Source organism: Engraulis encrasicolus, chromosome 11 (genome assembly GCF_034702125.1).
Source record: "Engraulis encrasicolus isolate BLACKSEA-1 chromosome 11, IST_EnEncr_1.0, whole genome shotgun sequence".
NCBI classification, from domain to species: domain Eukaryota; kingdom Metazoa; phylum Chordata; class Actinopteri; order Clupeiformes; family Engraulidae; genus Engraulis; species Engraulis encrasicolus.
Window position 1 is genome coordinate 30,787,220 of NC_085867.1, and position 12,500 is coordinate 30,799,719.

Genomic DNA, 12,500 nt, shown 5'->3' on the forward strand with positions numbered 1-12,500 from the left:
ATTTCAGTATACCCACTTAAAATTGATTGATCCATTATTTTGAATAGCACAAATATATACAGTATACCCACTTCCAAAAATGCTTAAGTATATAGTATACTCACCATAAAAAAGTAGACTACACCACTGCTTGTGGCCTCCAGCCGCATGACGCAAGGCTCGACATCGATAATCAAATAAGTTTTATTCAAAATTCCCCCGAAAAATGTTGAAAGGGGGAGAAAGACCCTCAAAAGTGCTTCTCTGCTGATTGTCAGCGGAGAATCGTTTCTCTCGACGGAGCCGGACAACACCGAGGCAAGAGGATGGGAGGAGAGGACAGGAGAAAGTAGCTTGACTTGCACCCATAGCCCCTTAGTTTCAGGATATGTCTACATCCATCCAGAGCAGGGCTGTACGTTAAGCTTTTTCACTAGGAGCACTGGTGCTCCTAAATGAAAAAAAAATAGGAGCACAGACAAAAATTTAGGAGCACAGACAAAAATTTAGGAGCACAATTTCGCGACACTTAAAAAATCATATTATTTTCTTTAATGTAAAATAGGCCTACTGTGCTTATTGCACCATTGATTACCGCAGCAATAATGCACAGAGAGAGTATGATTGTGTTTTCCACAGAAAACATATTAGCCAAGGTTGGTGGGAGGGTTAGCCAGAATAAGACCTGTAACCACAGATGTTCTAGGAAGACATGAAAAAGGTCTGTGTTGTGCAGTTTCATAACAAGTGATGTGGGCACACCCCCTAACCCCCTCCAGTCAAGGTGGTAGGTGACCTAACTAAATGATGGGGAGAAATTGAAGGGCTGTTTCATCTTCATGCACAATAGCCTATGCCATTACTCAGTGTAACAAAAACAGGGGAGGAAATCACAGTTCCCATTACTATTATTATTTTTATCATCATCATCATCATCATTATTATTATTAGCCTATTATTATTACTATAGCGTCGTGATTGAAGCATGTAATCACATGCTTACTGAACTAGATTGCCTAGTTTATTAAGTCTTAAACATAGTAGGCTACACGTTAATGCAACGGTCTTTATTATAGTTTTAATTCCTCAAACGCATGGGTTGGAACGGTGTGTAATGAAACTGGGAGCCGCAAAATTATCTCACAGTGTTGGCTGCTCTTTTTGATAGTCTACAGCACCGGTAGCTGCTAGGCCAACTAGACTGGCCCTTGCGCACAGTGAACACTAGGCCTACTTGTTCTGAATGCTCCTTGAACTACATCTTGACTACTTTGTTTGCGATACATTTTTTGCGAAGTCATTGGGAAGACAGCGGTTTGGGAAAACGCCAAAAAGCGACGTCTTTTAAATCACATGAGCTAGCAAACCGAGTGGCTATTTCACAACCGGATTCAAAAGGTTTCCTGTTAGCAATGCAAACTCCTGCATTTGAATGTTTTAAACAGCAGCCCATTTCGAAAAGCTGTAAGAAGTTTTGGCACAGATCATTCGACTGGGAGATGAGCATGCGCGCGTTATGCCACCTATAATGGCTCGTGCGAGAACTGTTTTTTTCTGAGCGCTACTGGAGCATAGATGGTTCAATCTAAGCCAACGCAGAATTCAAGCAAAATTGACCGTCTTTTTTTAAGTGCATTACAACTGGGAGATTGACGCTGTCTGTCAGACAGGCAGTGCATGTAGGCTATGCGAGGAGAACATACCGCATTTAGTTAGGGAATCGAAAAAAAACGCAGCTCTCGCAATCATGCACTGGAGCAGGAGCAAAATGCGAATGAAAGGGTTGAAAAGCATTCTCGCACACGTGCGCCCGTTTTATTTTTCTTTCTCGCACAGTCAAAAATTTAGGCTCAAAATGCGACCAATTGGTCGCAATGTACAGCCCTGCAGAGGTGTCAAAAGTAAAAGCAAAAGAAAAGAAACACAGTTTCATAACCAGTAGACCTGTGCACCTATCTTACCATGAGTTAAATCTGCACTGGTTGGATAAAGTTTGTGGTGGGATCGTGTCAGGTTTCCAGTGTTTTTCAGTAACAACAGTCTATCTACCTCATTAGGTATGATGTATTTACAGGTGTAACAGCTGTATGTAATATCATGTGCAAGTGTTGCATTTACTTTTACTTTTGACACCTCTGCCTTCATCCAAACTCAATCAGTGGAACCCCCGCTCCAACCCATCCTCCCACGCGCCCTAAACTCACCCTCTTCACCTCTACAAACATCCCCCCATCACTCTCATCATTTTGCGTCGGGGAACCACTATACCTCCAGACCCCAACCCCCATCCGCCTTCTCAGCTCGTCCTGCAGGCAAATACACCCACACCCACACCACAACAAACACACACACACACACACACACACACACACACACACACACACACACACACACACACACACACACACACACACACACACACACACACACACACACACACACACATACCCTCCTCCTCCTCCTCCACCTCCTCCTCCTCTCAATCAGCATGAACACCTGCACTCAAACCCAAACACAAAACAGGCATTTCTTTGGACCACAGGGATGAAAGGAAGAGCGAGCAGAGCAGAGCAGAGCCTGCAGCCAGATTCAGAGCTGTGAACGGTCATAGGACACCTTGATAAAAATAAATCATCTCTTCACCACCACTAAATCGTAGCTTCATCAAAATCAAAACAAAAGTCAAAACCAGTCCCAACGACATATTGAATGGTGCTTGCAATGAAGACAGACTGAAAGAAATGAGTAAAATGAGCAGGAGTGGGAGGAGGGAGGGGGGGGGGGGGGATGGACAAAAGAGGCTAACTGAAAACTTCATCGAGTGACAAGCCTGCTCCGCTCCGTTGCTGGGTCATTAAGTTATCTGACTGCTACTCGTGGCGTGTGTGTGTGTGTGTGTGTGTGTGTGTGTGTGTGTGTGTGTGTGTGTGTGTTCCACGCTGAGACTGAAAAACTGCTTAAAATGTCACACTAGCCGAAATGTGAGCAATCTGAAAGGGAAACACGGATCGCCTCTAGATTTACATGTGTATGTCCTTTCTGTGCGCACAAAAGGCCACCCCCCAATTTGGATTGAACTCCCAATTTGGAAGTGACCTCCTCCCCCTCTCTCCGTCTCTCTCCCTCACCCTCTTCCTCTCTCTTTCTCTCGATGCCTCTCTTTTTTCTCCCAGACCATATACAAATTACAACAAATAGCATTAGGGCCAGCTCTCAAGACAAGGTGCAGAGTGGCGACCGGAGACAATGGCTGACTCCTGACCTCTCCGAGAGAAGAAGAATTCAATTTTAGAACATTCTTAGCCCCCTCTGGCTGCCTAGCAACCGAGCATTTCGGAATACTTCAGGGTCTGGCAACCCTGAGCAACAGGCCCATGATAAACACAACACACTAGCCGTGGCCAGTCCTAGCCTTAGCTTTATAGCGTTGGTTACGTCCTATACGTTTACACCAACACAGGAATGTCTTAGGAGTCAGTCAAAAGGGTCTCAAGAGAAGAAGGGGTTTCTCGTATGCACACAGGCATGCGCGCACGCGTGCACACGCGTGCACACGCGCACACACACACACACACACACACACACACACGCACACAGGGATTCTCATAAAGTCAAATTACATGACACGTTTCAGTCTCAACAAAGGCTGAATACATGGATCCTCCTGGGGGGAATCTGAGGGAAAGTCCACGGATCCACACACAAAAACAGCAGGGCAGGGCTGCATGTTATTGCGCTCGGGAATTCAACTTCAAAACCTGACACACCGACAGACTTGTTTGTGTGTAGTATATAGTATGTTTTTGAAGAAGATGCATGTTACGTGAAACTGCGTTGTCTTGTCTATGCGTCGTTGTGCTGGGCATGAACGTTCATTATTGCAACTGCTGAAGAGCATGTCCCTGAAACATTGCTTCTGAAACACTAAAATGTCTTGTGGTGATTAATAATGATGTGCTGCCCAGTGTAACGCTTCTTTTTTTAAATTTCAATATGCCTTTATATTCTTTACTGTGCAGTCTTAACGCAACTCACCTTAGCCACTATGTAGAAAACTCGTTACACACCCCTCCCTCCTCCACTGCCACCATGAGCCACCACAGTGTCACATTTCACACTCAAACGCCATTGGCCCGGCACACATCGCACAACATCCATCAAACAGCCCCATCAAGTAGGCACCAGCCCAGGGCAGTCCTCCCTTCACAAAAGTCAAGACGTCTGCCATTCTCAAATCTTCATTTCACAACAAATATACTCAGCAAAATCGTATTTATTTATTTTCTTGCGTTGCATATTTTGCAGCCCACAATGGATCTTCAGTCTTTCATTGGGTTCACAAATGTTTTGCAGGGTGTTTTTCCACTTCTTGTATCCTGCTTCTGCTGAGACTAGGCTGGGCAGTCCAGCTCCGGGTCACTCCAGGATCTGCAAGCAAGCGCCACGCGTGGGTGGCACCTCACACTGACCTGACGCCGGACGCTGGCTTTTTTCTTTCTTTCTTTCATTCTTTCTTTCTGTCTTTCTTACAGGTTGTTTTTTTGGCACTGCCTTTCCCACGCAGACGAGAGCAAACTGTGGCTGACTGACCAACTGCTGCTTTGTGTGTATTTAGGAGCAAACTGCTAACTGAACTAAAAAAAGGCTCTTTCACTTGTCTTTTTTAAGTATAGTGTGTGTGTGTGTGTTTGTGTGTGTTTGTGTGTGTGTGTGTGTGTGTGTGTGTGTGTGTGTGTGTGTGTGTGTGTGTGTGTGTGTGTGTGTGTGCGTGCGTCCACCATGGATGCCAGGTCACTGACAATCATTCAGGGACACACTGAAACGCAATCCTGGCATGTGCCATTCCCATCATCAAATGACATAGAAACAAGGAATAGAAAACCTGTTTTCCGAGGTTAATGGTCTTTGCTCCCTTGACAAACACAACACTACAGAGTGCTACAGTACAGTATATCCGTTTAGCATGTGATATACACACAGGCACGCAATATATGTGTGTGTTTCTTATGGGGGGTGGGGGGGTTACTGGGCAAGTGCACCGTCCAATTACGCCAGAGACAAGGGTTCAATTCTGACCTGACGTTGTTTCGCGATCCTTCCACATCTCTCGCTCCCCACTCATTTCCTGTCTGTCTGACTCTCTTGAATCATAATGAGTAATAAAGGTGTAAGATCCCAAAAAATATGTTTTTTTTCTTTAAAAATTAGACTTCAGACGAGTAGTAAAACAGCCTTGAACAGCCATGACCCCCCTCCCCCTTACCAGGCAATCTTCCAAGCTTTTGCTTTCATGTCAAGAGAGAAACGTCCAATTTGGGTTCTGATTAGTGGGAGGGGTGAGGAGTGTTCCGCACACAAACTACTTCTGGTCTGATTACGCTGCTGATAGAGTCAGAAGATAAACAACAATGCCCCCCCCCCTCCCGACTCCAATTCAAGACTCTAGACTCCCAAACCTTGCTTATTACAGCTCGTCTTACACAAAAATGTTCGAGCAAGGCCATGTGGCTGATAGGAGTAGAGGTTGGAAAAAGGAAAGGACTGAACACAAAGCAGGAATCTATGCCAAAAAGACTCTCTGTTCATTGGCCTGGCGCAATAAAACTGATTTATCAGGTCAAATGGATGCATTCTGTACAAAAAGCCTTTTCCATTAGCATTTTAAATCACTCACCAACCCTTGAGCTAGATACCCTCCTTTTTTTCTCTCTTGTACTTTCCGATACATTTTATGGGGGGGGGGCATGTGCCATGTCATGTCACGGTGTACCGAGCAACAGGACAAGTTGCCTACTGCACTGCACACACCAGAAATGTCAGAACTCCCTCTACATCCGCTGGAAAAGCAAACAGATTAATTGTGATCTCGCAGGGCAGGGAGCAGGGAGCAGGGAACACCCTCCAGGGCGCTGGGCCACTAGCCAGGCTGTGCCCCCCTCCTAGTGACGCCACACCTTCAGCGTTGCCTCTGGTCAGGCCAAGAACAATACAAACACGATTCTGAGCACCCGAAAAAAACGGGAACTCCTCCCACTTTGTCAGAAAGGAGCAAACAACCATTAGCAAACTAAGGGAGGTTGGTCAACCATACCGTTTGGGAAATATTAATTGTTATGTTCTTGGTCAGATCAAGTCTCGAAGAGATTTGAAAGTCGATGATAATCAGGGCGCTGGGCCACTACCCCTGCTGCCCCGCCAGCTCCTTCCTCTTTCACAGGCCCAAGGCCCAATCAACCAAGCCTGGGCCTGCCCATCCTAGAGCACTGGTGGTCGTGTAAACTAGGCATCTATCAACCAGGGCTGTTTTTGGAAAGCGTAGTTGTTAGCCAGTTAGCAACTTAGTAGGGGTGGTACGGTTCACAAAATTCACGGTTCGGTTCATATCGCGGTGTCAAGGTCATGGTTTTCGGTTCTCTACGGTTCTTTTTTTTTAGTTCATGATAAATGGTGCACTGGCTAATAGAATCGGACTTATCACTAAATATCCTACATATGGTTTGTATAGGCTTATAATGTGAAAATGGTGTGATTTTAATTGTGTCATCCTCTGATTTGGCCTTATATGCTAATGTTTTAATCTGAGAGACTGGATAAGGTACTCCTAGAATCTCTGTTTTACATATCTTTCTGGGCAGTACATGAATTGCGGTTTGCGATGGATTGCACGGTTCGGTTCGGTATGTGTGTGAATTGTACGGTTTCGGTTTTCGGTGCGGTTTGTGCCATCACTACAACTTAGTTGCCAATGGGAATTTGCATTGCAACCAACAAAGTAGCTAACATAGTTAGCAACTACGCTTTCCAGAAATGCACCCCAGAGCTGTATAAAGTAGAAGTAGACGTACTCTAGCAGATGTAATTACAACACTAGCAGTGTGATTGAGAGAGTGTGAGAGAGAGTGAACCTGATGAAGCAACAGCAAAACACGTTGTTCACCAAATAAACTACCAGCAAAGATACCGGTGTGCGGTGATTCATCCTTCATTTACTTGGATTACTCTTACTGCACATCAACAGCACCTGGACAGTGGTTGTGCACAGGGACGTTACTTTGAGTACTAGCAGTATGATATTACAAAGTTGGAACTTAAGTGGAACTATGTAATAATATCATACCACTAGTGTTGTTATTACATCTGTAAAAGTACATCTACTTCTACTCGCTACAACTCTGTCATCAGCCAGCCAGCCAGTCTGACTCTCACTCCAGTCACGCTCCGCTGCTCCCCGCTTCGCCTTGAAGCCACGACCTTCAGGGAAGAATACTTGGAGCCAAATAAACAAGACGAACCCGCCTGATGGCAGAGAATATTTTTGCCTGGTGCCAAGTGCTGCTCCAGGAGATCATCCAAAAGGACGCAAAACCCGTCCTGTAGTCAAGATGGTCTATCAGTGTGTGTGTGTATGAGGTTTTAGGAGTAGCACACACGTCAGGGTGGTGCAACCACAGTCAGCTAATGCCACTACTGTATGGATTACATGGGTTTTGTTTCTTTTTAGTGGATTATCTAAGAAGCATATTCTTTTCAGTACATGAATTGCCAATTAATAATTCATTTACAGGCTTTAAATGGGGTTGTGTAGCAACTGACGTCTGAGCCCTAAAAAATGTCACTGACCCGTGTATCTAGGTTTTTTTCTTCGTAAATGACACTGTGCCAGACTATAGTTTTCATATTGTAGTCTGGCTTTCCAGGCTAGAATACTTGACAACATATCAGTTTACTTTATTTACATTCAAAATGCCCCATTCACTGACCATGTTTAAACAACACTTCTAAACGCCTCTCTTCTTGGATGCCTTTGACTGCTAGTTTCCACAAGCACACCTTATACACCTTCAATACAGATATCATGTTAAGAGACCTTGGGTGTTTTGAAAGGCGCTATGTAAAACGAAAGTATCATTATTATTTACTACCGGCTACTACTTCAAAAAAGACCATGGTTGTGTCCAGAGTGTTTTCAAATGTTCTCATTATTTTTAGTCAGGCTGCTCATAACCGCTGCAGAGGCCATGCAAGATCTCACTGAGCCCAAGTATCTCTTTTGCCATAGAGTCTTGGTCATAGGACTGCTCTACTTCTTCAAACTTCACCAGGAACTAGAGGATTTGCCTACTAAGCATTTTCTGCTCATAAATCCTAAACTACAATGCAAAAAGCACCTGCTGCCTCAGCAGTTGTGTGATCACAACACGCGCCATCTTTGGGTCATAACTCTCCCCTTAACTACTTTGAATGTTTGGACACTTGTTAGATGACTGAAGTTGATCTGACAATTCAAAAGTTTGGAGCCCGAGGCGAAACCATCTCTACCGTTAGAAGAGGGGGGGGCACCCCTTCAAAAGGTTGGAAGAAAGAAAACTAGCGAGCCTGTGAATAATTTCACCACTCTTTGAAATGACAGCAGCCACTGAAGACGAATTAAGGGTGGCTTTTGATCTTTCATCACACACACACACACACACACACACACACACACACACACACGCACACGCACACGCACACGCACACACACACACACACAGAAGAGTGATGGCTCAACAGTTCCTATGTCTTTAATACTGCTCTTGAAACATCTGCTTTCATGGGGGGGTGTTCCAACACCACACCTGTTGTGAGGTGAGGTGAGCGCACACTGAATTACACACACACACACACACACACACACACACACACACACACACACACACACACACACACACACACACACACACACTGCATCTACTACGGTACACCTGATGAGACATGTGTCGGCCATGGACATAGAAGGTAAAAGAGGAGGAGGAGGAGGAGGAGGAGAAGAAGAAAAAACAACAATGACTATGCACACAAAAGCGCATGACACTTCTCGGCCTCACCTGAGGGAGGTGTGCAAGTCGGTGAATAACACCGTTGACGCAAAAAAGGAGGCATTCTCTTTGTCTTGCCAAGAAAGAAACAGGAAAGGAGAACACACACACACACACACAAAATATCCAGGTGTGTTTTGGAAAAAAACAAACCGCTATGTGGAACAACCCTTTCGCCTTGAGGATCCTGTGTTTTGAGTGACTACACTTGAACCACATGAAATTCTGCAAAAACTTGAAAGCAACTATATCGGCGCACATAACAATAACAACGCTAAGAGCCATGGATCTCTGGTGACTTCTGAGTATCAGTTACCCAGGACACGGTGGTTGGGATTAACCGGCCGTAACCAGTTTTCAGCACTCAAAGTCCCCTTCTATCAGATCAGACGGGCGACTTTCCCTGGTCACATAAACCACTAGCACAACAACAACTCCCAACGCTTTGAATAAAGAAAATCAGATCTGAGCAGATCTTGTCTATGAGAGCGACACCACCACAAGAGAACGGCACAGGGTTTTGTGGTCTCATAAAAGAAAACAAGTCTTTGTGAACAGTCAAATAAATGCCAGCTTAGGTTGTCGACGACAACATACTATATAAACCAAAGTTACAAGCGGATGTCGGAACACTATAAAAAGAGGCCACCATTTCAAACGATAGCATATCGGGTTCCTTACAGTTTGAAAAGATCCCGAATTAGGGGTCCTTATGGATGTTCAGGTGAACAACAAGAGAGGATGTTAGTTGTTTGCTTGAGCTTTACTATTGTACAAGAGGGAAGACCTGGACGCATTGCTCAGGCCTGCATGGCCCCATTATCCCAAACAAGAAAACCCCCATCCACAATGGATTCCATATCCTCTTCCAGCCATTTCTTTACCTTTCAACATCCTATTCATCTTTCATTATCTGTACATTTCCAAAAGCCACGGGCTCAAGTTGCAGCCAATACTCTGCCACACAGTGTTGTTTTCAAAAAAGCTGTCATTCATCCCCAACCGTCCTGGGCCGTTTCTCACGTGATCCTGTCCAATGATCTTTTACCACTTAGCATCCCAAACGAGGGTTATCCTAAAAAAAAGTTTAAAAATACACAGGGGCTACGTTTCACGACGCACATTATTGTCTACTACAGGGTGCTGAAAACATCCCATTCCTCTTCGGCCCATCTGACTAAAGATAAGATTTTAGAGGTGATACTGTCAGCCTCTCAACAAGGACGCATAAAATCAAGACAAGCACATAGGCCTACCATGTTTACATGCCATTAAGGGTGCATGAAATATTTCCACTGTCTACAGCCAGGGAGAGATACCGTGACACAACAATTAAATCAAAGCTCAAGTCCTTACGTTGATAACCTACAGTATCTGAGTATGCAGAAACACAGCTTTAACCGTGTATGATATTCACCCCTCAGTCACAAAGGAGTCGCATGCTGTTCTTCACAAAATATCATTGTTTATTTCGTGCTACTGTAGGCCTACATGGTCAGGACTACACAAGATAACCATTTCAGATGCAGTAAAAAACACTTCAGGGGGAAAGGCTGTGTGTGCATGGGTTCTTGCAAACAGTGAGAGAACATCTCATAATGTGTTATACAACTTAACACACACACACACACACACACACACACACACACACACACACACACACACACACACACACACACACACACACACATTTCAATACAGTGAAACATTCACAGCAACTGCACGGTGGCACAGTTGATTTGCTCTAAATCTATGCCATACGTTTACTCAAAAGATTAACCACACTCGATGATTTCATCTAATCCGGCAAATCTGACCTGAATAGAAAATACAATATCACCTGGGAACAAAACTACCAAGATGACAGAATGTCATTCCACATCAAGTGGCTTAACATTAGCCAGAATTAATTAGACAAACGCGTTAACCTACAAGGCACGTCGTCAGAAGAACAGGTAGCCTAGTAGTAGCCTACATCCATTCCATGTGCGGCACTAAACAAAGTTTGAAAACGTGCTGGACGTGCGTGCTTCGAGGACAGATAGGGTATGCGCACATCATTCTGAAAAGTATTGGTGAACGGAAAACGTGGTTTTCTATTCGAAGCAATTCCAAAAAGCATAATAAAACCAATGGTCATTCAACATAAGCCCTATGGCAAGATATAGGAAGAAATTTGGCAAGGAATTACAGGCTCTGATTTCATAGTGGCTACGCATCACATATTAATTATTAATTATAAAGTAGTACTCAGTGTTGACTAATTTCTCGACCCTTCTCCCTTTTTCACAAAAATGGCAAAGACTGTTTTTGCCTGCAAGTTAACTAGCCTACAAAAATCATTGGTCCTCTCGTCTGTGACTAGTGAGTGCACCATATTTAATAGAGGGAAAGTAATAACCTATGAGCATTATCAGTAGGCCAACTTTAAGAACCGCTGATACATGATAATAAACAAGTTCTTGCAGGTGTGTATCTGTTTTCATCGACATGGTATGTAGTAAAAGATCAGATTCAAGGGGGAAAGAGAATATAACATGACAGGCTATGAATCAACTCGTGTGCGCCACCAGCAAGTGACATCCTCAAGTTAGTAAAACTGATTGCAGCCGATCTGCCCCAACTTTCCTTAGGCTATTTGTCTTCCACTGACACAAAACATACAAAGGAAAATCAACCAGGATGCAGCAATAGCAAGGACTACATTAAAGTGTCTAGACATTTCAAACCTACCAATTTTGTTGTTTTGCGGTCATTTCCACTGAAGTTCCGGTAGCACCATTATCGGCGTTGAGATGGTCGCTGCTGTTTTTAAAAGAAGTTTTTAACAATTCCTGAGCGGCAGTGGACAAACTATTGCTTGCTTTATCAGACAGAGTTTCACCGGTTATGCCTAATGAGTCACTTTGCTGAAGGTGATGCGTTTGCTGCAACAAAGTAGCTTGAACAGCACCAGGAGACGAAATGGACGAGAAGTGCAGCTGCGCTGATATCGGAGCTGCCCCGGTGTCCGGAGATAGGAGCAGCGCCTCGGGTTTGTCCAGATCCACACTTCTCACTTTGCGCAGCTCTTTGCGTCTCCACTGTGAGTTTTCCCCGGTGCCTCGCTTCGCCTTGCCGGGACTGCTCGGAAGACCTGGGGTAGACAAACTTCCCTGAGGTCCGCTTCCAACGTTTGTGCCGTTATTAGACTCTAAAGAAGCCGACGACGAGGACGAGGTCCGGCTCCCCGCCGTCGCCATTTTCTGTCCTGAATTTTGCCACTTAATAGGTTCTATGGAAGAGGGAGTGGAGGGAATTGGGGGAGGGCAAAGAGGGAGGAGCGAGGGCAAACTACCTCCACTGTTTACATGCGTGCGTAAAAAACGTACGAGCGTACGTTATTTGCGCAACATTTGAATTTCTCTCTTCAAGTTAACCCAGATAAATAAGAGTTTTATAAAGTAGAAGTACTGTTACAGTTGTAATAACAACACAAGAAGTAGCCTTCCTATGATGTTACACAGCAGTAATAACTATGTAATACCATACTATGGTGTTGCAATTACATCCGCAATAGGCCCAGTACTTCTACTTTTAGTTTATTCATCTCTGTATAAAATTGTATTACATTCTTATTTGCAGTTGTGTACTTGCATGGTGATGGAGCAGCCTACTACACTGGCT

At 44.4% G+C, this 12,500-nt stretch overlaps 1 protein-coding gene across 3 annotated transcripts in view; it reads right to left on the bottom strand.

Moving 5' to 3' along the window:
* The window catches only part of map3k1 (mitogen-activated protein kinase kinase kinase 1, E3 ubiquitin protein ligase), a 105,992-nt gene extending 93,903 nt beyond the window's left edge, over positions 1 to 12,089 (bottom strand). For all 3 annotated transcript variants that reach the window (XM_063210409.1, XM_063210411.1, XM_063210408.1), the window contains exon 1: positions 11,568 to 12,089. In XM_063210409.1, the coding sequence (XP_063066479.1) occupies positions 11,568 to 12,076 (509 nt within the window). In that variant the 5' untranslated portion in view covers positions 12,077 to 12,089. The remainder of the gene's footprint in view (positions 1 to 11,567) is intronic.
* Positions 12,090 to 12,500: the final 411 nt, after the last annotated feature.